This window comes from Heloderma suspectum, chromosome 12 (genome assembly GCF_057233095.1).
Source record: "Heloderma suspectum isolate Gila_16-S chromosome 12, 16-S_ref, whole genome shotgun sequence".
Lineage (NCBI taxonomy): Eukaryota > Metazoa > Chordata > Lepidosauria > Squamata > Helodermatidae > Heloderma > Heloderma suspectum.
In genome coordinates this window covers 21660678-21686331 of record NC_139469.1, presented here as the reverse complement: position 1 = coordinate 21686331, position 25654 = coordinate 21660678, and the positions used below count along the sequence as shown (strand labels likewise).

At 42.7% G+C, this 25654-nt stretch overlaps 1 protein-coding gene across 4 annotated transcripts in view; it reads left to right on the top strand.

Moving 5' to 3' along the window:
• TBC1D24 (TBC1 domain family member 24) overlaps window positions 1-25084 on the top strand; it is a 43235-nt gene extending 18151 nt beyond the window's left edge. For 3 of the 4 annotated variants that reach the window (XM_084818730.1, XM_084818729.1, XM_084818732.1), the window contains exons 3-8: window positions 1232-2266; window positions 13014-13172; window positions 15356-15419; window positions 17786-17881; window positions 20116-20350; window positions 21920-25084. In XM_084818730.1, the coding sequence (XP_084674856.1) occupies window positions 1308-2266; window positions 13014-13172; window positions 15356-15419; window positions 17786-17881; window positions 20116-20350; window positions 21920-22074 (1668 nt within the window). In that variant the 5' untranslated portion in view covers window positions 1232-1307 and the 3' untranslated portion in view covers window positions 22075-25084. Of the gene's footprint in view, window positions 1-1231; window positions 2267-6379; window positions 6398-13013; window positions 13173-15355; window positions 15420-17785; window positions 17882-20115; window positions 20351-21919 lie in introns of all 4 variants that reach the window. The other variant, XM_084818728.1, reaches the window with a different exon arrangement.
• Window positions 25085-25654: the final 570 nt, after the last annotated feature.

The window sequence follows — 25654 nt, the reverse complement described above, 5'->3', positions numbered from 1 at the left end:
TAAAGCCTAAAATGGTTTGAATCTTGACTATCTCAAGGACCAGCTCTTCCCATATAAATCTACTTGTACGCTTTTATCATTAGGGGAGGCCCTGCACACAGTCCTGCCACTTTCTGAGGCCTAGCAGGTGGACAGGCAGTTAGGGCCTTATCAGTGATGGCATTCAGGCTCTGTAATTCTTTACCCCAGGAGACTCAGTTGACCTACCTGGTTCACACGTAATGGTGGCCCGTCCTGGGTTAACCCAAGAATTACTGCCACCAGCCACAAACTTGTTGCTTCTGTTTTCAGCTAACGACCCAGGCCCCATTCTTGGGTTATTTAGTGATGTCGAAACCCAGTACCTATGGGTTAGCTCTGAACAATTGAACAATCCAGAGTTTACCCAAGAATTAATCGGGCAATTTCTGGGTTAAGCCTTGGTTCTTTAACCCACAGTTTCCGGGTTAACTGAAAATGAAAGTGATGAGCACACTTCATTTCACTTGCCGGCAGTAATTCCTAGGTTAATCCAGGGATTGCCACCTTTATGTGCGAACTGGGTCTTTATTTCTGTTTCTTTAGTGACAAGCTAAAACTAGAGGTGCCAAGTTCTCCCTGGCTTATATCATATTGGCTTGGAAATAAGCTGGACTGTTCCTACCCCCAAACCCCCAGTAAATTGCTTGTCTTGTTTCTGAGCCAATCTTACTTCAGAAATAAGTAGGGGGATAAACTTCCAACCCCCCCCCCCTTTCTCTCATCCTACTTATAGGGTAGGCATTGTGGTATCAGTCCTTTGGTGGCAGCACTACTGCAGGGAAGGTCTCCTTCCTCACTCCCCCAGCACTGCGTTTTCTAAGAGTTAATGGGATATGATGTGGTGCTCTGCAGTACAAGCACCAAAGAGGGAAGGGGGCAAGACTGCCCTCCCTTTGCTGCAATGGCTTGCCATCAGGGGTGCCACTGGACAATTCAGGGCTCATAATACCTGCTTTTACACTTTAGGTGAGCATTACAAGACCCTGAGACTTGTATTTCCAAGCCCAGAAGTATAAGTCCTGATGGCATCACTAGTTAAAATGGCTCTCGATGAGCATCTGATAAAGCTCCTTGAGGCAACCTGAAATGGTTCAGGCATATTCCTTTATGTGTGTGTGTTAGCCATAAACTGTTGCTCCAGTAACTTGCACCCAGTTATTCCTAACAGGAAAATGCAAGTTTACCTTTTGTGTATTTGGTTCTCTTCCAGGAAAAAGGGTAAGTCCTGCAAGGCCCAGATAAAATACTTGCTTTTATGTCGTCCTACAAAGACAATCTTGACAACTATGGGTGAATATAGCCGCTTTATAGATTGGGATAAGATGGATGCAACAATCCAGGACCAAGATGCAAAGGAACTGACCAGCACAGAATTTCAAGACCTGAAACAACTAGCTCGCCAGGGGTATTGGGCCAAGAACCATTCCTTAAGAGCAAAAGTGTACCATAAACTGATTAATGATATCCCTTGCCGCACAGTGACTCCAGATGCCCATGTCTACCGGGACATTGTGGTGAAAATTGCAGGCAAACGTAACAGCAACACCCTTCCACTTCCAGAATTTGTGGATAATAGCCTTGTTCCGACTTACTGTCTTAATGCAGAGGGCATTGGGGCAGTTAGGAAGATAATCTCATGCATCGCAAGCCAGTTTCCAGACATATCGTTCTGCCCAGCTCTGCCTTCAGTAGTGGCCCTCCTCCTCCATTACAGCAGAGATGAAGCAGAGTGCTTTGAGAAAGTTTGCCGCATCCTTGCCTGCAATGATCCATCTAAGCATTTCATTGACCAGACGTTCTTGGCTTTTGAGTCGTCTTGCATGACTTTTGGGGATCTGGTTAACAAATATTGTCAGGCGGCCCACAAGCTGATGGTGGCAGTCTCAGATGATGTGCTAGAAGTGTATTCCGACTGGCAACGGTGGCTATTTGGAGAGCTGCCTATGACTTACATCGCACGAGTCTTTGACGTATTCTTGGTAGAGGGCTACAAGGTACTCTACCGTGTCGCTCTAGCTCTCCTCAAATTCTTTCATAAAGTCAGAGTTGGGCAAACCATGGAGTCAGACAATGTACAGCAGGACATCCGGGCTTTTGTTAGGGATATTGCAAAGTCGGTGTCTCCTGAGAAACTGCTAGAGAAAGCATTTGCAATTCGGCTCTTTTCACGGAAGGAGATCCAGCTTTTGCAGTTGGCCAATGAGAAGGCTCTTCAGCAGAAAGGCATAACAGTCAAACAGAAGAGGTAATGGGGCTTTATACATATCCCAAAATGACTTTTTTCCTCTGACGCGCTTACTTACATGGGAAAATGAATAGTGTTGTAAAATTGGGGGCGCTGCAACCATTGCAGAAGTATATATACAGTACAGTTCGTGTACCAAAGATCTCTATAGCCTGTGAGAACTACATACTTCAGTTACATGCATATATTTGCTTGTTCATTTTCTAGTAATTGGGCTTTCAAAGAAGGTAGCTAAAGGATCATCTCCAACCTGCCTTTTCATTGAAATAAACTGAAAAGGCTGCTCTTTTCATTTGTTGGTCACTGAGGGTGAGCTGTCAGAAGTGTAGGAGAGTGTCTTTTCTGTGGCCATGCCCAGATCATGGAACGTCCTATTTAGGAAGCTTTGTTTTGCATTGTCTGCCCCCCCCCCCCAATTGGTAAAGATCTTGCTCTCTCAACAGGCTTCTGTCCTTCCAAGTCGAAATTATTCCGCTCATCCACTGAACTTGTTGTCTACCTGCTATGCTTCTGTCTGTCTTTAAATCTGGAATTTTCCTTGTGTGGTGCAGAGTGGTAGGTGGCAGTATTGCAACTGAAACTCTCCCCACGACCTGAGTTCGATCCCAGTGGAAGCTGGGTCCTAGGTAGCCGGCTCAGGTCAACTCAGCCTTCCATCCTTCCAAGGTCGGTAAAATGAGTACCTAGCTTGCTGGGGGAAAGGTAGTCACGACTGGGGAAGGCAATGGCAAACCACCCCGCTATAGTCTGCCATGGAAACGCCAGCGTAAGCAGGCGTCCCTCTAGGGGTCAGTAATGACCCGGTGCTTGCACAGGAGGAACCTTTCCTTTCCTGTGTTTTAAATATGTTGCAAACTGCCTTGAGCATCTTAAAATAATGGAAAGGTAAGATATAAATATTTTTAATAAATAGGGACCCAGAAAACAAAGTAAAAGCACCAGGAACTGTTATATTTGGGGAGTGATGCTTAACGTTTCAGGTTCAGACCTACAAAAGTCACTGTCAAATATGCAAGATGATTTTAAAAGAAAACACTGTTGTTGTTTCATGAAGGTGAAACAACATGTTGCATGTGACAAAACACTAACTTTTCTAGCTTTTATTGAAAAGTAGCCTCAGGAGGCTGGAATTTTGAGCGCAGAAGGAAACATGGTGCTCTACCCTTTACCTGCTGTCTGTTGTCTGTTCAAAATTACCCTCAGTTGCTTTCCTTCCTACAAGGTTCCAGATGTGAATATACAGCAGGAAAGCAGCTGGGGTACATGGTTTTGAGCAGAAAACAGCCAGCAGGGGAGAAGTAAAGCACACACCCCCTTCCCTCCTGCTGTTCTTCCACTCAAAATCATAGCCTTCTAAGGTCACTTTTCATTTTTAAAAATGAGGATTTTGCTACGTGCCTTAGTGTGTTTCAGAATAAACTCAACTTCACTTACAAATAAGAATGATGTTGCTATCTAAAACCTCTTGTACAAAGAAGTCTGTATCCAAGGTGACACAGTTCCTATATGGATATTAGCTGAGTGAGAAGAACCTGTGGTTAAATATAACTATTGCGATGAAGCTCCTAAACAAAAACAGGAGGAAAATGGCTGAAAGGAAAAGCTGGTCAGGTTATGTGCATGAGATGTCTTTGATCAAAATACGCTCTAAGAGGCTCTTCTGGAGCTTACTCAGCTGACACATGTTCCTGAACACATTAAAGCCTCTCCATTCTTGCAGGAAGCTTTAATGTTTCAGAGGGTTGGGTCAACATTCTACATATTCCATTTATCACTAGAAGTAGGACAAGGCTGACAGGAGACATGGGAACTTGCTGCTTCTGTATAATCTGAAAAGCAGCTGGTGCTCTCTAATCACAGAAACTTCAGCAGAGGAAATATTTCCCAGTTGCTGATTGTCCCAAAACGTAAAGCTTCACAAAACTTAGCAGCAGCCTGACAAACAATTGATCATTTCATATGTGCAAAGGGCTGAAAGGAAGATCACTTTGCTTAATCATTGGGAATTCCATCTGCATACAGTCCTAAGCTAGTAATATTTGGGTTGTAGTCAGGCCAGGTCTGTAGACAGCTATGCCCAAATCTACAACTTTTAGCCCATCTTCTTGGATGTCAGTGGCTTCAGAGGACAGCTGAACTGCAGCAAGCAGAGGGTACTGCTCTGAGCAGGCAAAGGTAGAAAGCCAGGCTCCTGCTAGATGTATAAGCCCCAGCCAATCCAGAGGCTTTATACTGCCTGCCAATTGCAAGACCCACTGTTGCCCACCTCAGTTCCCTTTTTTCTAAAGACAACTCTGAGGCTCAAGCATACACATTCCCTAGACAGCAATGAGTAGGTCTCGGCCTCAGGTCATGATGATCCCCAGTTCAAGCCCAGAGCCCCTGACAGGCCAAATGTAGACTGTTGAGCTACAGTTAAGATTTGTGAAGCTCATGTTTAATCAAATCTTGGTGGTTTGCAAGCAACCACCACTTTGCCAAGGCATGTCTTTCTTACCAGCTGTTTGTTCTTAAAGTCAAACTATCTCTTGCACGTGTATGGGGGTAACCAAGCCCTGATTTTCAGTGTAAAAAGAAAAGCAACCCAGGAAGCATGCAATTTTAAATACCATTGTGTGTGTGGCCAAGGGGGAGGGGGCAGGGAGAACTTACCACAATTCTCAACTTCTTCTCCCCCCTCCCTTTTGCGGGCAAAAAATGTGAGTAGAAAAGCAGCTAGTGAGGAAAGGTTATGTCCACACTTGCACAAGCTTTCCCTGCTCAAACGTGCAGTGTCCTATGGCTGCTTCTCGCTGAAAAGCAGTTGGGGTTTCCGTATATGCATTTGTGTATAACAGGTAGTTTGCACCTGAGATTCCCAATAATAAACTTAACAAACACCTGCAATGATAAACACATCATGTGGCTGCTTCATCTTCTGTATTGTCAGTATCCTATGTTTGAAACATTCTAAGCAGTTTTAAAGGCATTCACTGGAATACTTGAAGCCTTGGGAATCAGGCCTCTTTCACAAGAGATTCTTAAAGGTTGCATTATTTTCCTGTCTGCATGATGGGACAATACCAGTCTACATTACACTAGGTCAGGCTTCTTGTACATTGGTCAGTGCTGCACCCAGTTCTTTTTATTGCTAGAGAGGCAATGCCTCTTAAAGAAGAGCCCAGATGGGTAGAGTTGTTAATTAGTAGACCTTGCTAACACAGGAGTAGTGTGCTGCACCAGTTTATAACCATCAATGAAACCAATGTTTGTTTCCCACATTGTGTATCACACTAATTACTTCAAGTAGGATTTTATACATGGTGCTATACTCAGTTTAGCCTCACTCCAACAGTATACTTGTTTTTCAGCTTTAGAAAAATAGCTAGGCTAGGACTAGTTAGTACAGCACTTATAAAATCCTACCTCTTTTTTTAAAGTTCAGTTCATATTTTAAGTGAAAAAGCCACTGCTATTAAATCGGTGAAATGCAGAAGCACTGAGACTTGCTGGCATTTCAGTCAGGTACAGGGCTAACAATGGGGAAAAGAACTGTTAGAATTTGAGATGGCAGTTGGGTATCCATGCCTAGTGCAGCAAAAGAACACCTTTAATACCCTCCATGCACTAATTCAATTTATCAGAGGTGAGGACCTGAAGGAGAGCCATTGTCTGGAAAATGTTGGTTCTTTCCAGCGCCACTTTCTAGAACCTTCCACAGTGCCTTGCTAGAGGAATGGATAAGACACGTTTTATTATAGGCAAACAGAAGTACTGCTGATGCTTCATGTGTCTCAAAAAATCCCAGTATCTGGACAAAGTGAAGGTAGAAGAGGCAGTTATAAGCTGCTGTGTGGATAGGCATTGTATGAAAGGAAAAACGTGATCAGACAGAATTTGGGCAACTGAGAAGGAATTGAGAACTGATAAAATGGTGAATGTTCAACTATCTTTTGATCTCACTTTTTGTTTAATCCAAATCTTACTCTGTGTGTTTCTCTGTAGGTTTCTTTCACACACCTTGGTGGGGATATATGAAATTGCTGATCTTTTCTTGATTTCTCTTTTTTTGTCTCCCTCCTTGTGCCTTCTTGTTCTGTCAATTCCAAATCTGCTGCACCCTCCTCTTTGCAGCATTACGTCCCCCAAAAGGTAGGTTTTAAAGATTTGAATCCTCATGCTGTGCTTCTCTCATCTGCCTTGGCTTCATTTCCTAATGGATGCTGTTGCTGCTAATGCTGGGGTGATTGCAGCAGCACTTACTGCTGCATCAGGTGGCAAGTGGGGGGAAATCCAAGAGTGTCTTTCCAAAGCTTTCATCAGTCCTGCTGTCAAGCTTGGTATACATGGCTTGCATTCTCATTTAGCCCTCTTTCTCTGCACTGTCATAAAGCTCATGGATTTCACTGATAAAAAATAAGCCTCTTCTAATCTAGCAATACTGCAGGGGGAGCTGCTCTCTCTGTTGGCAAAGAATTTCACCGCCATTTAGTGAGGCGCATTATGTTAAACATGAAGTTGCTCTTTGTGTGGGTAAATAAAAATTGTTTTGAAAATGGTAGCTAGCTCTACAGTCCAAGAAAGTTTTCTGCCTATGGAAGGTGTTCAAATGACAGTGTCTATAGCCTGTTTCGGGAAAGTGTGTTAGCTGCAAGTTCTTCAGGTTGTGTTATAGGCGTAGCACCTCTTCCTCTTACTTAGAGGTTCTGTCTTGCCACTTATCTATGTCTGGAGGTGTTTTGAAGACTCGGGCTGGGTTGCTGTGAAGTAGTTATTGTTCTCCCTACAGTCCTATCTCCTGTCAAGCACCTGCAATGGTGTGTTGAACTTGAACCCCTCCCCTCCATGTAGTCATGCCTATGCATTTCCTTGTAACTTGTTCTATTTCCTTGCTCCTGACTGTGCTCTGCTCCCTACTTTTGTGATGAGTCCTACATTCACTATGCTATCATAGGAACATACATAGAAAGCTGCATTATACTGAGTCAGACTATTGGTCCATCTAGCCCTGTATTGTAAATAGTGACTAACAGTAGGTCTCCAGGGTTTCAGGCAGGAGTTTTTCCTGCCCTACCTGGAGATGCCGGGAATCAAATTCGGGAACTTCTGCTTGCAAAGCAGGTGCTCTACTACTGAGCTACAGCCCCTATCCTTTACCATAGTTCTCCTCTAACATCAACTCTTCCTCCTTTTGTGAATTGCTTACTCCTATTCATATTCCATGGCTCAATCCTCTGTATTTGCCAACCTTTCCCTCTCCACAGAGCCTTTTTGAGATAGTTGGGGGAAAGAATTGCTAGATGCTTCTTGATCTGGGGCTTGTCATACCTCCTTCATTTATATCCTCACAGCCAGATCTGCCTCTACCGTGTTTCCAAGCCTGAGCTCAATGAGCCTGAGTTCTTAAATCCGAGTTAGCATTCCTACCCAGCACCTTACTAGGCAGATTCTATTTCTCCCATACCACCACCACCCCAAATTCCATGTCTGACCCCTCCTGTTGCCATAGGGGTTCTGTTTTGTTGCTCAGTCTTCACCTTGGTATAGCACCAGTTCCTCCATCCTTATTTCTCACTCAATGAACTGCAGGAGCACATTGCACTACTGGAAGTATTTAGCTCTAAACAGCCACCTAGAGCAGCCTAGTGGTAAGACCTCTTTCCTGGGTATGTGGGCTGGGTGAGTTTGAATATGCATCAGGGTAGTGGCCAAAAAGAACTTCGAACTGTCCAGAATGCAAATCCAGAAAATGCCCGCAACAAAAGGGGCATAGCTAAATGTGGAACTTCTGCCTACAGTCCAAACTGGGTGAGTGGCCTACAGTCCAAACTGGGTGATTAGCATGTCTTTCACATAGCTTCTCCCCACCCCCAGAAACTAACTCTCTCTCTCTCTCTCTCTCTCTCTCTCTCTGTATGCCCACTCTTCAGATCTTGTGCTTTAAAAAAAAAAAAGTGTCTGAAGCCATGTGGTTCACACCAGGCCCCACAGTTGAGAGGCCAACAGTGATGTTCCTAGATGAGAAATCCATGAAATCATGTATGTGAATCACTTTGCCACAAGTACACAGTCCGTGTGCTTTGAGAACAAGGTATGAGATTCACATAAGCTTGATCTGCCTAAGCTTTGATGGTCTTAAGGCTTGGGCATTAGTGATAAATCTTAGAGAGCACGCACACTGACAGAGCCGCAGGACAGAAGTAAATACAACAGCACAAGTTGCAGATTGTGCTTGGAAACACAATGTGAGAATCCCATGCTGGCAATTCTGGTGTCTTCTGATGCAGCCCTGTCCACTGTGCTGAGGAGCACATATAACTGGCTCTGTAGCTTATGGGTAGTGAAGCTCATCCACCACACCCATTTAAAAAAAGTCCTAACCCTAGCAGATGTGGTATTTTTCTTTAGCATATTTATATCTCATATTTTTGCGTGACAACAGGCCTCCAAGGCAGCTGACAATGTGAAAATTAATGTATAAAACTGCCTTTTAAAGGCTTTTGTGACTTCTGAAGGCTCTGTGGAGACAATGAAGGAAAATGTCCACTCCCCAGGCCTTAGATGCTGGTGGTGGTGGCTGTTTCAGCTGCTCAGTTTGAGACTGCTGGTTGAGGACAACTCATGAGTTGCTTAGAAAAGGGGGGCGTAACAACAATTTCTACAAAACTACCACTGTACTTGAGTTACGTTTGGAAGTGCCCACTAAACGCCCTCCCCTTCTGTGTAAAGCCATATGTGCACCATTTGCACTTGGCCAAGCTCCTGCTCTGAGTGATTTAAAGCTGAAATGGGAGTACAACCCCACCACCACCTTTTTATGCATGTTATGGGTGAGGGAGGACTATGTGCTGACGACCCTCCTGTGTCCACTGCACAGGCATTGCAGTTGTACCCATCTGCAGAACAGGTCAAACACACATGAGCAACAGTAGAAGTCGGCAGAGCTGTCTGCATGTTACTGTGCATCCAGTGAAGATCTGATCCTTGGATTGGAGGCTGATGATGCCTAAGTTACTCATTGCTTGGAGAGGTGAGGAGGAACAGGGTTTTAGGCATTCAGGGACCCACAATAGCACAACCTTGGGTCTTTTTTATTCCCCCAAGAATGGTGATTGGAAAGAAAAATTCCACAGCTGTTGGAGTTTTTTGGCTGCAAAGTAGCAACTCCATTGATATTATCAATACAAAAAACACTGATTTGTATGGTTGCAGCCGCCCAAACTTCTTTGTTTCAGAGTGCACCAGATATGCTCCTAAGTCACGTTTTGGGGTATTCATTTAAGTAATCACAGTATCATCGGAGTGAGATGGGTTCCACCACAAAATGGCTGCTCTGGGAGATGTGGCAAAGGACAAGTCACCTGCCCAAAAGACTGTGTACGAGACAGAGGTGGGGTCTGAGCCCCAACACACTAACAACTCCTTTGAACCCACAGTTTCCAGCACTAACAGAAATTTATTTCACAGCAATCCCATCTGCCAATAAGAAAATGTGTTAATTAAAACAAATAAGTGGAGGGGTAGGACACCTTGATGGGTGCCAAGAAAGGTGTCCCAGGTGCAGTGGGGCACTGTGTCACCTATCCTTCCCTTAACCATTCCTAACAGGCTGTGGCCATATAGTAAGTAGAGAAAAGGCATCTTCCACCTCAATTCATCTTCAGCTGCTAACTTTGTCATTGATAAGTCATCTTTTCCTTTCCTGTGGGAGGCATTTTAGTTATGACATAAACAAGGGATTTTGATACAGAGTAGAAGTACTGAGCCCAGCATGTGAGTTTTAATGGGCAACATTTTAATTCTTCCTCTATTGTGCTGCTGCTGTTTTACTGTCTTTTAATGGTTTTAAAAGTTTTATTTTAAGTTATGAATTCTAAGTTTGCTGTTAGCAGCCTTGGATGTTCTGTGCTGAAAGGTGGGGTAAAGAGTTAAAATAATAAACATGGTAGGGCAAGAAAGTGTACTGCTATAAGAGGCTGACATTGCAGCCCTGATGCCTGGGGAGGACTTGGAAGCTGGATTTTATGCCTGCTGGCAGAGACTACCTTATTTTACTTTTGCTTTTCTTTTTTGAATATATTTGTATTTATTTTATTTTTATAAATGAAATAAACAATACCAAAATTACCAACAACCTAATCAATACTTCAGTTTCCCAACAGTACAATATTCTGATGAGGACACCACAATAACAAAGAGAGAAAAGAAAAGAGAAATAAAAAAGGGGGAAAGGGAGGAGGAAAGGAAGTGGAGAAAAAAAGAAAAATTCCCTCTCCTTTCCCCTTAAAAAATTAAGTTTAAACTCCAACACCCCCCGGCCTCCGATGCCATTCTATTTTAAAAACTATATCTATAACCTTAACAGTCTTACAGTTTAATAAGCAACCTTACATTTCTATATCATATCATCAATCTTATATCAAGGAAGGAAAAAGGAAAGGTTCCTCCTGTACAAGCACCGGGTCATTACTGACCCCTAGAGGGATGCCGCTTGCACTAGCATTTTCATGGCAGACTATAGCGGGGTGGTTTGCCATTGCCTTCCCCATATATCAAGGAAACAGGTCTACAATTCCTTCTTAAAAGCCTATATTATTAGTAATAATAATAAATATATATATATATAGTATTATATAATAAAACTTAATATAAACCTTCAGCCATCAGTAATCTTATAAAAAACATAAAAGCAAGAAAAAATAAAAAGAGAATAAACCAATATAAATATAATCATTTATCTTCTGAATTAGCCTGAGTCGTATAGACTAAGCACAAACAATTAACAAAACTTGTTTAAAGATTCCAGTTCATGGGGTTGTAACAGAATTCTCACGCATTTTTACATTAAGCCAAGCCTCCGCCATTTCATGATTTAAAAACTTCTTCATCTGACCTTCAGACACAATACAAAGTGTAGCAGGATATTTTAAGTAATATTGTAAGTTCATTTGTTTTGCCATATTCTTTGCCTTGATAAATTGCCTTTTATTTGCCACCTCTTTGATGTAGTCTGGGAATAACATAACTTTATCTTGTTTCCAGGAAAGGCTTCCAGCCTCCCTTGCCAAGCGCAGGATATAATTCTTTGTGGAGACTTTTGCAAATTGAACTATGATGGTGTAATCAGTCCCTTTAGCATTTGGCAAACGAAATGCCTGCTTAGTATCAAGTAAATAATCAGATGAAATAGGGAGTATCTCATGCAAAAGTTTATCCACAAAAATAGGCAATTTTACATCATTAGGCAGGTTTTTAATCCCAATAATCCGTACATCGGATCTTTTCATGAAGGCCTCCAGTTGAGAGATTCTATCAGATATTTTTAAAACAAATTTGTGACATAGTTTCATTTCCTGCCACTTGGTTTTCAGGCTCATTAATTTTCTTTTTTTGCCATGATGCATTAATTAAATCTACAGCTCCTTGCAGGGTGGTGATGGAATTTTGGATTAAATCGAGCCTTTTGACTTGCTCCATAGATTGCAAAGATAAAGTCTTTATCAGCGTAAATAATTCCCCTATATCTTCTGTCTTTGACACTTTTGACACACAGGATGCGGGGGGAGTAGATGCCAGCTCCTTTCTTTTCCTCGGCACAGACATGTTTCTCTCAAACAGATCTTACAGGTCCTCAGATGTTTCTATTGTGGATAGAAACATCTGAGGATCATTAAATCTAGCTTGGCTGTCAAGCAGAAACGGCTGTATTGACTTGTCACTGGCTTACGTATGTTTCTGTGCCACAGTTGTCCTGCTTATGTCTTGGTTTCCAGTTTCTTAGTGCAGCTGAGACATTTGTGGGTTCTTTAATTCACAGCCCTATGGGTATGTGGCATTCCACAATAGAAACATCTGTTTAGAGTAGAATTTCCTTGGGTGGCCTAAAGTTCTTTCACCAAACCATCTGTTCCCTTTTAAGCAGCTGCTCATTATATGCCTGTCAGTGTCATTGTGATCTTGTTGCGGGGGACTTCAATAAAACCAGGCTACTCAGTCACTGGTTCCCCTGGTTTGAACTGCAGCAATCATTTCTGGGTTTTACACCAAAACATTCTATTTCTGTTCTGATGGCTATGGCTTTGATGAGTGAATTGGGCTAGCTTGCAAACAAGTCCACAAAATCTGTAGGAAAACCATGAAAGGGCAAAGCCAGTCAATGCAAGAAAACAATTTTTATTACAATATGTTTTAAAATATCCCCAAATTCCTATCATGAATGGGAAGTCTGTGTTCTTCCTTGGGGACGCTGAACACAATGCACAATTATAGACCTCAAACACAGAGCATACTTTTTTGTTCATGTAAAAATTTATATTTAAGGATGTTCTGCCTTCCACCCCCCAAAAAATCCTCCATAGGACTGTTGAGAATCTTCAACCTGGTCCCTTCTTACCCAGAACTAAAAACTGCTCCATCATTACAAATCATCCTATCTTCTAGATATGGGCAAATAGGAACCCCAGGTACAGAGTTGCTTAGTTGTTTTGTCCTTTCACTGTTCTTCTGCTGTGTAGGCCAGCCCTCTTTCTGCTCACAAAATTACTAGCCCTCCAGACCACACATCCATGTGTGGGTCATTTATGGCATATCTACAGAGGCAAAGGAAAATAAGAAATCTTCTGATTTGTAACTGCTTCTCTGCCTTCGGGGTACCTAATAGTGATTTTTCCTTGCCGCAGGCAACCAGGCAAGGCCTGAGCTGGGCAGCATTTGCTTTGGCCCATTGCCCTTATATCCTTTCTCAACATCTCTGGCTGTTGTTCCACAGACAGAATGTCCACTTGGCTGTTCATGCCGAGAACTTCAAGTCTGAAATTGTTGACGTGAAGAAGATGAGAGACATCTGGTCATGGATTCCTGAACGCTTTGCACTTTGCCAGCCACTGCTGCTGTTCACCACCTTGGAACATGGCTGCAGCCTAAGCAGGTAATGGCTTCCCTCCTTAAATTTTAAAAATCGTCTGTGGTAGTGAACACCACAAGATGAAAGTAGATAATAGGTCATCTCTCATAGCAAGGGTGCTTTGGTTGTAGTCTGTACTGTGGCATGGCTTGGTTTTTATGTCAGATGCACTGCCCACCTGCATGATCTGTCTTGCAGGTGGGTGCATTTGTAATATCCACAGTGTACCAGTGGCAGAGTTGGTGCCAGGTCAAATCATTCTCTTCCTTAAGAGACATATATTGTGATTGCCACCAGCCCCCCATGTGGACCTCTCAATAACATAGAGATGGCATTAGAGAATGGCCAGTTTAATTTAGAGGATTAAATGTGCTGTTAATGCTCCAGAAGTTTTCTCAGTGCCCAACAGGTCTCTTATCTGTGGAGAAGTATTGGCTTCTCTCTTTTTTTGGTCCAATAATTTATTTATTTTATTTATTAAATTTATTAATCGCCCATCTGACTGGTCACCCAGCCACTCTGGGCGATGTACAACCCACCATAAACAATTTAAAACAATAAAATTTTACCATAATTTTTTTTTAAAAAAAATACCCTAACCCACCCCAAATGCCTGCTTCTGTCTGTGTGCCTTTTCACTTAGCCTCTCAAACATACCACTGCCTTAATCCAGCAGTAACTGAAGCTTAAAAAAGGAAAGGTAGTCACGCTGGCCATAAGAAAAAATCTGTATTAGTGTAATACCTTATTTGGCCAGCTCAAAGTTCACAAAAAATGTGCAACCTTTTGAAAGCTCCAGTTATTCCATTGGCGGTTGAGGCAGTGCAGAAGAGAAGTAAACTATTCTTGTTCACTTTGGTGTGCCTACATCTGCTAAAATGAAGTCTTTATTACTGAAATTGCTGCTGCCTAACATAAACAACTCCTGCTTGAGAGGGTAGGTGTGAATGCACCTTTGGTTACACTAGTCTGCAAACTGGAAGTCAAAGGCTCTGGTGATATATGTAATGGAAATGGAAATGTTTTGCAATCAAACCCATTTCCCTACAATAACATTTTATTTGATAAACTCACTACTCCTCTATGGATGCATCATAGGGCTGGTTCATATGTATGTAAAACATTCTATGTGGAGAGGCCAAATTGGTCTTGGGGAAACTACATGGAGGAAGCAAGTCTGAACCAGCACTACCACAGGTACAGTCACCATTTCCTGGAGCTGATTTGCATTGGCATGATATTTTCAGCTGCTAAACTGGTGCAGATCACCACCAGGAAGTGGCAACTAACACAGCCTATATAGATGCTACTTTGCCTACTTGACTCAGTCCTTAGGGCCCGCTGATGTGAAGCAATTGGCAAATATCTGAACAAATCAGTAGTGTTACTCTTAGGGACTGCTCTGTTCTCCATCCTAGAGTGGTAGGAATGCCAGCTTAGTTCTCAAAAACAGCTCCTGGACTAAGGTTTTGTATGGACAATTTTTAGAAAGGGCGGGGGGGGGGGGAGACACAACTCTTCACATAGTACTGTACTTTCTTTAATACTGATTGTCTACCCTATAGCATGAGATGTGTACAAATTGGGGCTAGACCTGCTGCAAAAGGGTTGCTCTTGGAGGAAAAGCCTGTTGGTCCCTTTTAGAAAAAGCTACAGTAGCACTAGCTAGATCAGCAGGGATTTCTGGTAGTGAAAACAAACTCCTGGGCTGAACATGTGTTCAGTGGCTCCTTCCTGCACCATTATTGTCTACCTGACTCACATTGGTGGACCTCAGGGTTCTAGTGAAAAACAAAGTAGATCCTGCAAGCCTAAAGTCTGCACGCTCCTGGTGTAGAGTACACTCCCCTTGAGGTATAGGTGTATGGTTTTAGTGTGGCCCTAAGCCACTGTTCCTTAATTGTAATTGTCTTCTGGGGTCATCACCCATTAAAGAGTGCTGCACATTAATACTTTTGCTTGAGAAGAATTATTGTGGTTCTTGAAGAAGACGCAAATGATATGGGGTAAGCCAAAGTTTATTTTGGGATGCAGGGGAATAGATACTTCAGTTCCTTATTAAATGCATTGACTGAGCTTTGTTTCAAACTTTCAAGCAAATAGGGAATGCTTAATGAACTACTGATGCTGTATTCTCTGTGTATGCATTTGCTAAGACAAGCATTGTGCTGTTTCGCTAAGGAAGCATCTTTTTATATATGCATCAGGTTCTATACACATTGTGAGGGACACGAACCAACTCTCCTTCTGATTAAGACAACCACCCAAGAGGTAAGTTGGTAGGATAAGTAGCACTGTGATTAAAGGGCACTTTGTAAATTTCATACGATTAACTAAACCGGTGTCTGTCAAGTTATTGTAGCTGCCACAGGCAAAGGAAGGAATACCTTAGTAATACCTGTTGCAGTCATGTACTTCATGACTGAAAACCCTTTGTTTTAAGTAACTCCTCCCTGATATTCACTAACTCATTTGTCCTTGATGGCATTTCTGTTGCCAAACAAAGCACTAGCTATTTGCTTTTCATAGTCCCTCCTTTCACTTTTATTTATTTTTATTTATTTATTTATTTATTTATTTCTATACCGCCCAATAGCCGAAGCTCTCTGGGCAGTTCACAAAAATTAAAACCAAACAACACACAATAAAACAATTTAAAATATATAGAACATTAAAACCACAATATAACAATACAATCACAATAAAACCTGGCAGCAGTGCAGGAGTTTAAAATACAGATTTAAAACAACAAAGACAAAAATTTAGAAAGCTAAAATGCTAAAATGCCTGGGAAACTTTGTCCCATGGCTGAAATCAGAGGCACTAAGAACTGAGTCAGCCTGTATCTGCATATTTGTACACTTTCTCTCATTTCTTGGGTGTGATGTTAGTGTAATGGGTCCCTGGGAATGGGATATAAAACAATTATAGGCTGCTTTTCGACCCCCCTCCCCCATTAGCAATGCTGGCATTAGCAAAGCAGAGAGATGCCAAATTGAGAATGTAGGAGCATATGGCCAGCATATACACTAAAGTGAGCATATTTCTTTCCTTATCATAAACTGAGTAATACCTGTATAAAAAAGCTCCTGTTTGGAGGCTTCTGGGAAAGACGGTCACAAGAACAAGATGTATAAAATATAGTTATTGGTGAAAAGGAGGAAAATCTGAACACCCAACTAAAAAATCAACATTGAAACAATTATTTACTTTCAAATCAGTTGTTGAAATCCAGAAATATAACTAATATTTTCCATAGTTTTGAAGACATTATGGAGAGAATCAAATATGGGTTGATGTACTTCAGGGATTCAATCAAGTTCTGGTCTTTTTAATTGGAAAATCAATTCCATATTGGGTGCATAATATTTGGTTCATAGGAGATAACAGAGCTATGCATATACTTTTAGTTTGGAAAAAATGCATCCTTTATTTCTGTTGAAGACAGAGCCATTTTGTTGGCACTTCATAAGAAGATCTTTCCAAGAAGTTGTCATCATAGGGAATATGCCATGTGTTACCAGTAGTCTGCACGATCGTATCATACTGCAATACAGGCTCAAACTGTATCCTCTTTCCTGGTGTGTAGCTAGATAGCACAATTTGATGTCCACGCTGCCATTTAAAGAACAGGCATCGAGTAAGACAGAGAGACAAGCCTTAGGACTTGGGGGTGTTGGAGAAAACCAGCCCCAGCACAAGCTCTCTCATCACCACCACCACCACATTGTGCCTCCCTTCCCCTTACCTTTGCTGCATGGCCGGAAGAAATAGCTGCAGGGTTCTCACGAGAGCCCTGCAGCTGCTTCTTCTGGCCTCGTGGCAATCCATACAGCTGACACAACAACAGCAACACTAAGGAAGGGTAGGGCATGCAACAAGGGAAACAGAGGGTAGATGGCTGCTCCAGAGAGCCCCGCCAGCCAGTCTCTTGCTGCGGCAAATGCCACAGCGGGAGAGTGGCTGGTGGGGCTCTCCGGAGCACCCATTGGAGCAGGTGGGGCAGTGGCAGTGGGCCCTCCTATCAGGGTTGGGGGGAGCAGTGCAGTTCAGCACTCCTCCCACTGTCACCCGATGAGGGCGCGTCACCCTGCTTCATGGGAGTGCTGGGTCCCCCTTCACCCACCACTACCTGGGAGCCAATTCCCACATACTGCAGTATGTGTGTAAATACCATGTTCATTTGAGTAGAAGTAATCAAGTGCATCTTTCCCAGTCCTTTGTTGTCCTGCCTCCCAGTAGAGTGGCAATTGAATGAGAGACCCACTCCTTCCTGTGTGATGGCATTATACATCAGTAACCACATCTGCTTGGAATTGCGTCTTGAGAAGATGTGTTATTCATTGACAAGATATAACTTGCTCCACTCTCACTAGGGCCATTTCGGTGGCAAACCTGCATTTGCCACAAAGGGTACACTGAACAGGGAGCTAAGCCACTCACAGCTCCCTGACAAATTTACCTGTATGGTGCACACATGTTCATTGCATTTTGCACCTAAGTCATGTTGAGTGCACCCAAAATATATAGTGTAGTGACCTTAATCTACCAATTTTGACATCTTTCAGCATTAAAACGTCAACTGCTAAACAGATTATGATGATTTTTTCTAAAATGGTGACTGTTACCCATCTTAGGTCTGTGGTGCTTATTTATCAACCGACTGGAGTGAACGCAAACGAGGAGGAAACAAGCTGAGCTTCTTTGGAACAGGAGAATGTTTTGTGTTCAGGGTAAGAAACTATCATGGTTGCATGTTCTCTCTCTCGCACGCACGCGTGCTATTGGGGAGCAACCATCTTCTAACTGATCAGTTATAGGGCCAGACCATGTGAATATGACTCTGATCCAGTCCTTAGATTGTGCCCTGAAATTGTGATTGTCATCTCAGTTGCTGACATCACTAAGGTGTTCTTGTTTGGCATCTCACTAATCTATTTGCTTTATAGATATGAAGCATGAATCTTGAAAGCATGTCTATAATGCATTGCTGTTTGGAGGATGTCTCCAGAGAGCTGCAGATGACTCTCAGGGGAGGCACATGCTCTGTCCTGGCCCTTTCCATGGCATATCTTGATTTGATCTATGAAGCATCTATACTCAACCCTACCAACAATTGTTATAAGGGGAAGTTTTGTTCTGTACCAATTTTTGTCAGTTTGTCAGTCCTGGGGTAAGTTTTTGTTTTTTGTTTTTTTAGCTTCCCTGGGATCTGTTCATTTCTTTCTTCTTCCCACCCCATTTGTGGGTCTACTCTTTTTCACTTCTGATTTGCCTGAACCCAGAATAAAAGAAAATATTGCTAAGTTGTCCAAACATTTCCCCCCCCTCCTCATTACACTTGTTTTACCTGGCTTTAAAAGCTGTACTATGATAGATTGAGATACTTAGCTGACAGAAATTGCAGGTAGCCATGTTTTGTTCATTATGAAAAAATACAAAAGTAATAGCATGATACACTTCAATGGGACCACCTAAAAATCCACAGAGAAGTGAACAGGTTTTCAAGTTCATCAAAAGGCTCCATCAGGCTTGTTGATAAGCTATAGTATAATATGTCTCTACCTTTATTGTGCCTGGTAATCACTGTGTACAGAACTTCTCTGCAGCTGTGTACATTGCGGTGTTTTCCAGACTAGGATGTTTGTTGTTGTTGTTCAGTCGTTCAGTCGTGTCTGACTCTTCGTGACCCCAGGGACCAGAGCACGCCAGGCCTTCCTGTCCTGCGCTCTCTCCCGGAGCGTGCTCAGGTTCATATTCATTGCATCTGTGATGCTATCTAGCCATCTCATCCTCTGCCGTCCCCTTCTCCCTTTGCCTTCAGTCTTTCCCAGCATCAGGGTCTTTTCCAGGGAGTTTTCTCTTTGTATCAGGTGGCCAAAATATTTGAGCTTCAGCTTCAGTATCTGTCCTTCCAATGAGCAGTGTGGACAATTGTGACCAGTTGATCTGTGTGCCTAGGAGCGGGAGCTCATTCTGCATCAGGGCATTTGGACTGAGTGTAGATTTCGGCCTCAGTGCAGTACGATTCTGCATGTTTTCTCAGAAGCTGCAGAGATTCTTTGTTGTTGTTGTTCAGTCGTTCAGTCGTGTCCGACTCTTCGTGACCCCATGGACCATAGCACGCCAGGCCTTCCTGTCCTGCGCTCTCTCCCCGAGCGTGCTCAAGTCCATATTCATTGCATCCGTGATGCTATCCAGCCATCTCATCCTCTGCCGTCCCCTTCTCCTGTTGCCTTCAGTCTTTCCCAGCATCAGGGTCTTTTCCAGTGACTTTTCTCTTCGCATTAGGTGGCCAAAATATTGGAGCTAGATGTTTTCAATTAAAAACTTGGGGCGAGAGACCAAGGCGCATAATCCCGTATTGGAGCTCGCACATTTCTGGTGAGCTATTAAAACTAATGTGTCAGACTGGAGACAATTGTAAGTATAATTGCAAAGATTCCATTAATGGAGAAATCTTTGCCTTTTAAAGTGGTAGTCTTGAGGGTGGTTACTCAGGTGAGACATTTGAGTAGAATCATTGGTTTTACAAGACCCCAATGCAATATAGGTGAGAGATTTTGTAGTATAATTTAATCACTGTGCCTGAAGCTTTTCTCAACAAGTATATATTTATGTCCTGCCTAGAAAAATAAGCAAGAAGCACTCTATATAGAGCCTGCTGATTAATGTGGAAGCCCCTAACGCTGTACAAATACCACTCTGATCAGTGCCTGGATGAGAAGCCAGTGGAAGCCCCATGGAAGCCACCTTGACCATTCTCAGATAATAGCAGTATATAAATATAACTTTCATTTTAAATATCTACCACTTCTACTATCTGCAGACGGCAGTTGGGTGAGATTTTGATCAGCTGTGCTAAAGAACTTTCTCTGAGTGTGAGTCACATTGTGAGGAGGAGAGCCCACAAGTGAAGTTTTTTTGTCTTCAAAGAAGGACTTGCTAAATTCACTTCTCTCTCCAGCTGGTGCCTGAAGTGGAACGCTATGAGTGGGTAATAATCAAGCACCCAGAACTAGCTGTGACTGGATCAGAACAAGGGAACAATTCTTCCCAGATTTCTGACCCTCCATCCGCAACCACCCTCCACTCTGATCCTTCAGACCGCCTTTCCCCTTTCCTTTCTGCCCGGCACTTCAACCTGCCTTCCAAAGCGGCATCCATGTTTATGGCTGGTGGCATCGAGTGTTTCATCATCGGTAAGTCTGTGTTCTGCTCTGCCTGTCACAGCAACTCTTTGTAGTTCTAGAAAGAAATGATTGTGTAAATATAGTTGTTGTAGATGCATATGTGCTATGTGTTTTACACTTCTGTTTGTAAAGAGACTTAAGTCATCTTGGCATTAGGGTCAAAATTAAGGATGTACTGGCAAAATGCTTCCATCTGGTATCATACAGAGGTTAGGCCTGCAGTGCTATCAGTTTGCTGATATAGCCTAGCACATAAAACCTTGTTCTTGGGGGGGGGGGGGGGGAGGAGGAGATATTTAATACTTAGAATCTCCTGAAGGTCTCTTACATCATGCCAGAATATGCTTGATTGCACCTGCGGTATAATTCCTCCTGAGCCCACGCTTAGACTATTGCCATGCACTCTACATGGGGCTACCATTGAAGAGTGTCCAAAAGCTACAATTGGTGGAAAGTGCAGCAGCTAAGCAGTGCACAGTATTGGGAATGTATCATACCTGCCTTGAAAGACCTGCACTAGTTGCCAGTTGCTTTTGGAGCTCCATTAAGGTGTTGGTTTCATCCTTTAAAGCCCTAACGGGCTTAGGACCTGGCTATCTAAAGAACCACCTGTCTCGTTATTAACCTGACAAGGGATTAAGATCCTCAGGGGAGGCCCTTTTGAGGGCACCATTGCCCACAGAGACCCGTTTGTCAGGCATGTGTAAAAGACTTTCTCCTATGCCACTCCTAAACAGTGGAACACTCTCCCTCAAAAACTACAATTGGCCCCCATGTTCTTGGCTTTTAGGAAGGCTGTGAAGACCATCTCTTTAATTTAGCCTTTAAAATGACGTAGTTTTAATGTGATGTTTACTGTTTTTTAATGTTCTTATTTTTATTGTTTTAAATTGCTGTGCATGGGCTTGATGGCATTATAGCAAATAATGCAGTATATAAATGTTAATAATGAATAAACAATAATAAATGATGTTTTATAGTTTGTGGTATGATACAGTTGTGTAATGTGAGAATGTTCAGAAGGCCACACACCACTGAAGACACCTAGATTCCCCAACAGAGAGCCACATTAGATCTGACACTTTCCAAAGAGTGGTTGTAAGCTGGTTAGGACATTCCCTGCTGATTTCCACAAGGGCGTGCAGAGCCTTCACATGCGACAAGATCACAAAGCCTCTGATTCAATTTGCACTGATCAAAGTGAGGGTTACTGGTTCCATATTCAAGACCTTGGCTGAATATTGTATAGTAGTCCCTATATGTATCCATTCTGCATCACACCCTGATCAATTGGTGCAAATTGGTGTGTCTTGACCACAAACTTTTCTGAAAGCTACAGTATCCGTAATTGAATGTACTGTACGCTTGGTGAAGTCTGACAGATCCATGAACTCATAATCCTACAGCGGTTCAGTAAGGGAAGTGGAAGCTGCTGTAGACAGTGACTTTTCATATATGTATGCAGACACAAGTGGCCAACCTGTGTCTACAAAAGTAATACAACCAAACATGAGACTGGAACCTCTGCTTCGCATATTGATCCAGAGCACTGGTGTAACTCTGGTCTTTCCTTTGCAGGAGGAGGTGACGGCCAAGCTCTCTACATTGATGCAGACCTAAACCATGGAAGAACTGGTCACTGCAACACTTTCAACAACCAGCCGCTGTGCTCTGAAAGTTTCCAGATAGCTATCATGGAGGTTTGGGGTTTCAAGGACACTATGAGCAGTTGAGAAGGCTGCCTCTTTAAAAAAAAAAAAAAAAAAGCAGCAACAACTGGCCCATGGAGTACCTTAAGATTCTGAGCCCAACTCCAGCTGCAAGAATCAAGCCAACTTTTGAACCCACAAAATCAACAGGCTCCTTGGAGCTCACTTAGACGCAGGGTCTAGTTGTTTTGCTGCTATATTCTTCATACGCAATTTCTGTTGGGCTAAGCAATTCATCCTCAGACACTTTCTCTTACCTCTGTAGACCTTGATGCATATCCTAATATTTTTGATAGCAAAGGGATGGCCTCACTTCAGTACCCAAGTTGATACATAGCTGTATCAGAGCTGCCACAGGGTTAAGGCTTTGGAAGGCCAGATGCATTTCTGATCCTGACAAATGTATGTTGGCAGCTGGCTTTAACCAGCAGTATCAGTTTTCCTATTTTGCAGAAGCTTCAAATTCATGCAAATGTGAGCTTGGATCCAAAGTGACCTGTGTGCAATCAGAACTTGATTATGTTGCCGATTTCTTTCCCTTCTCCCTCCCCAACTGCAGTCCCACTCAGTGCATGCCACACCATTCTAGAGGCTCCCCCAAACCTCAGTGGGATGTAGTAGGAAACAGGGAGCGGGAAAGCCTTACTGCACTTGTGAGAGCACTGCATATGGATCTTCTGATCCGAGCCATTGTTTTCTAGAACCTGTTCCTTAAAGAAAACTGTTTAAAAAACGTGTGTGTGTGTGTGTGTGTGTGTGTGTGTATGTATACGTACACATCTTGCAGCTGGCTGTTGTCCTGATGGCCAATCTTCATTTGACATTCCGATGTGTGTAAAGTGAGGCTGAGTAGTTTGGGAGTGCATATTTCCTGTTGCCCTGTTGAAGGCATTCAGTGCAGCACACTGCCAGCCTGCTTTTCTGTTTACATTCCTGATACTGCATATCATCAATATCATGATTTTAGGGGAATAGATTCAGGCAGCTAAAGGCCCACACCATATATACAGTGCACTTAACTATTTCTCCCTTGGCACCTGAGCTACTGTGCATGAAGATACTGGAGAAGCTTGAGAAGCAGTATTAGCCAGCTGATCTGAAATTTCAGCACAGTCTTCAAACTAAAGCCCTTGTAACTGGTTAGAAAAACGGCTGATGCATTTATCAATCCCTCCATTAACTGATGGGCTGCTGCTTCTAGAGACTCTAGGGGGTGCTATATTCTCACTGAAGACCTTAGCAGCCTCTGCCTATCTCTTTATAAGGGACATCTCTTCATTGCAGGTTGTTTACCAGGTAAGCAAAGTCATCCTCTAGGCTAATGTAGAAGAACTGCCTTCTGTAGATGCATCTTGTTCTCGGTTGTCCACTCCCTCTGGATGACCGAGAGAGCTGCCCACTCCTAGCTTAGAAAATGAAGGAGTGTTAGTGGGATGATATGGGCAAGGAGAAGAAGCCATTGCATGGTACTTCACTGTTGATACTAACTGCTTGTGATAGTGGTGAGCTTTAACTGCAATAGTATTGCTGGTGACATTTCTGGCTATCTTTTATCCTGTCATATCTGCATTGGAGTAGAACATCTCCAAAATATCCTGTTAAGGTAAACTGTTTAGGAAGTGGAAATTGCAGCAAATCAAGCTGAGCATATTTTGGCTTTGCCTCAAATTACTATACTCATCCAGAAGATGGTGTAAGTTCACTAGCTGATGTTGCATTGTGAAAACTAAAGTGGTGGTTAAAAAAATCATTCACACTTTTTTGGAGCAGAGCTGTGAAGGTGGGGATGGGATGCAACTGGTGGTCTTTATAAGACTCCTGCTGAAAGACCTGAGGCCGCTGCAGCAGTTCTGATAGAAAGTCTTGGTCTCCTTGTGATGTTTCCAGGTCTGTGTTGTAAATCATTTTTTTATCTTAAAAAGCGTCTGATACTTTGTCTTGAAATCCAGACCATGTTTATGATACCATTAAGCATGCCGATAGTTCCACCTGGTTTGTATCTTAAATGCTGAGATTTTGATGACTGAGAGAGCCATTCTAGAAGACCATCTACATGGTTTCTTAAGAAATAGACACTTCTTTGTAATACACGTTAGACAACAATGCTTTCAGAACTGAGGAAGGCAGAAGAATCCTGGGGATATCAAGAAATAACATGAATGTTACTAGAAATAGCTTCCAAGCTATTTTGTGGGGGTGGATGCAAATTTTAACCTGCTGAGGTGGGCTGAATGCTAGAATTCTCTTGAGGGCATTCATTAATTCACTGAGAACCATCTGCTGCTGACTGACACTTAATTTTCCTGCTGAGAAGGCATTTGAAGAATCTCACCTTCTCCGTATGAGAATGGGAATAGACAAGAGAGCTAGTGTTATCCTTAATGAGTTAAACATCTTGCATCAGGAATGTGTTCAATTTTAGCAGAATTTTAATATGCATTTTTAATTGGTTAATCCCACAATTGATGTGTGAGGAAAATAAAAGCTTAGCACCTCTGAATTCATTTTTTTCTTCCATGCTGAAACAGGTTCTTCTTCCTGCCTTGTGAAATAAGTGTCCTAGTTTTCTACTGAAATCTGACTTTTTTTTTTTTTTTACTTTAACAGTCACCATGGTAATGTTGTGTGATATCATAAGCAGGCAAGGCCTTTCCTCTCACTTATAGCAAGGGCAGAGAAACTCGGGTGTTTCAGATCCATGTCTAGGAGCTGAGGAAGGTAAACCTGAAGCTAAATCCCAGCTCTCTTTCCGTTGATTGCTGTGTCTCATTTTTTTGAGATGAACATTGTACCTGACTGTATTCAGTACATGTGAATGTACCAGTTTTACTTCCAATGATGTATTGTTTTCCTGTGGAGGCAATTGTAGTTCTCTTGAACTGTGGCTTTTTCCCATATCATCATATCGCTCATGTCTCCCCTTCCTTCCCCAATTGATGTCAGTGATGGCAGCTGTTCGTGTAAGTGTATGAATCTGTGACCACACAAAATCAATTTGGTTTTATCAGAAAAATAAACTCTGGATGTGACTTAACTCTTCAGTGCAGCCACATGATTATTGGTACTGACTTCTGAGCTCTTATGTTAAGTAGGCTTGTCCCTGGTGCCAGTAGTTGGATGGATTGGTAAAATGCTGGGAGCCCAAGATTTGGGTGGAACCTCCTGGTACCCCAACGGCTTGTGTGGTTCTTATTGCAACCCAAAAGTATTTGAACACCAGGAACCAGACATAAGTCATAAGTAAGCTTTCAGTGATCTACCAGATCTAAAATGGCACTATTGGGCCTTGGGGGTGGGGGGGTGGGGGGCAGCAACATATTTAACAAAGTAGGCAGAGATTAACATGAATAGGCTGCCAGCATCAAAATGAGAAGAAAACAATGCATATCTACCTTCATATTCTTGTTTGTATTGTAATTCACAAGAAGGCTTGCTTTGTTTTGGTTCTGCCACAAATCACCATTGCAGAGTCCCACATTATGTGGAAGCTGGAGCCCTCCGAATCGTAAAACAGCCTTCCCTGACCTGGTGCCCTCCAGATGTTTTGGGTGAGAACTCGCAGCAATCCTGACCATTGGCCATGCTGGCTGTGGTTGATGAAAGT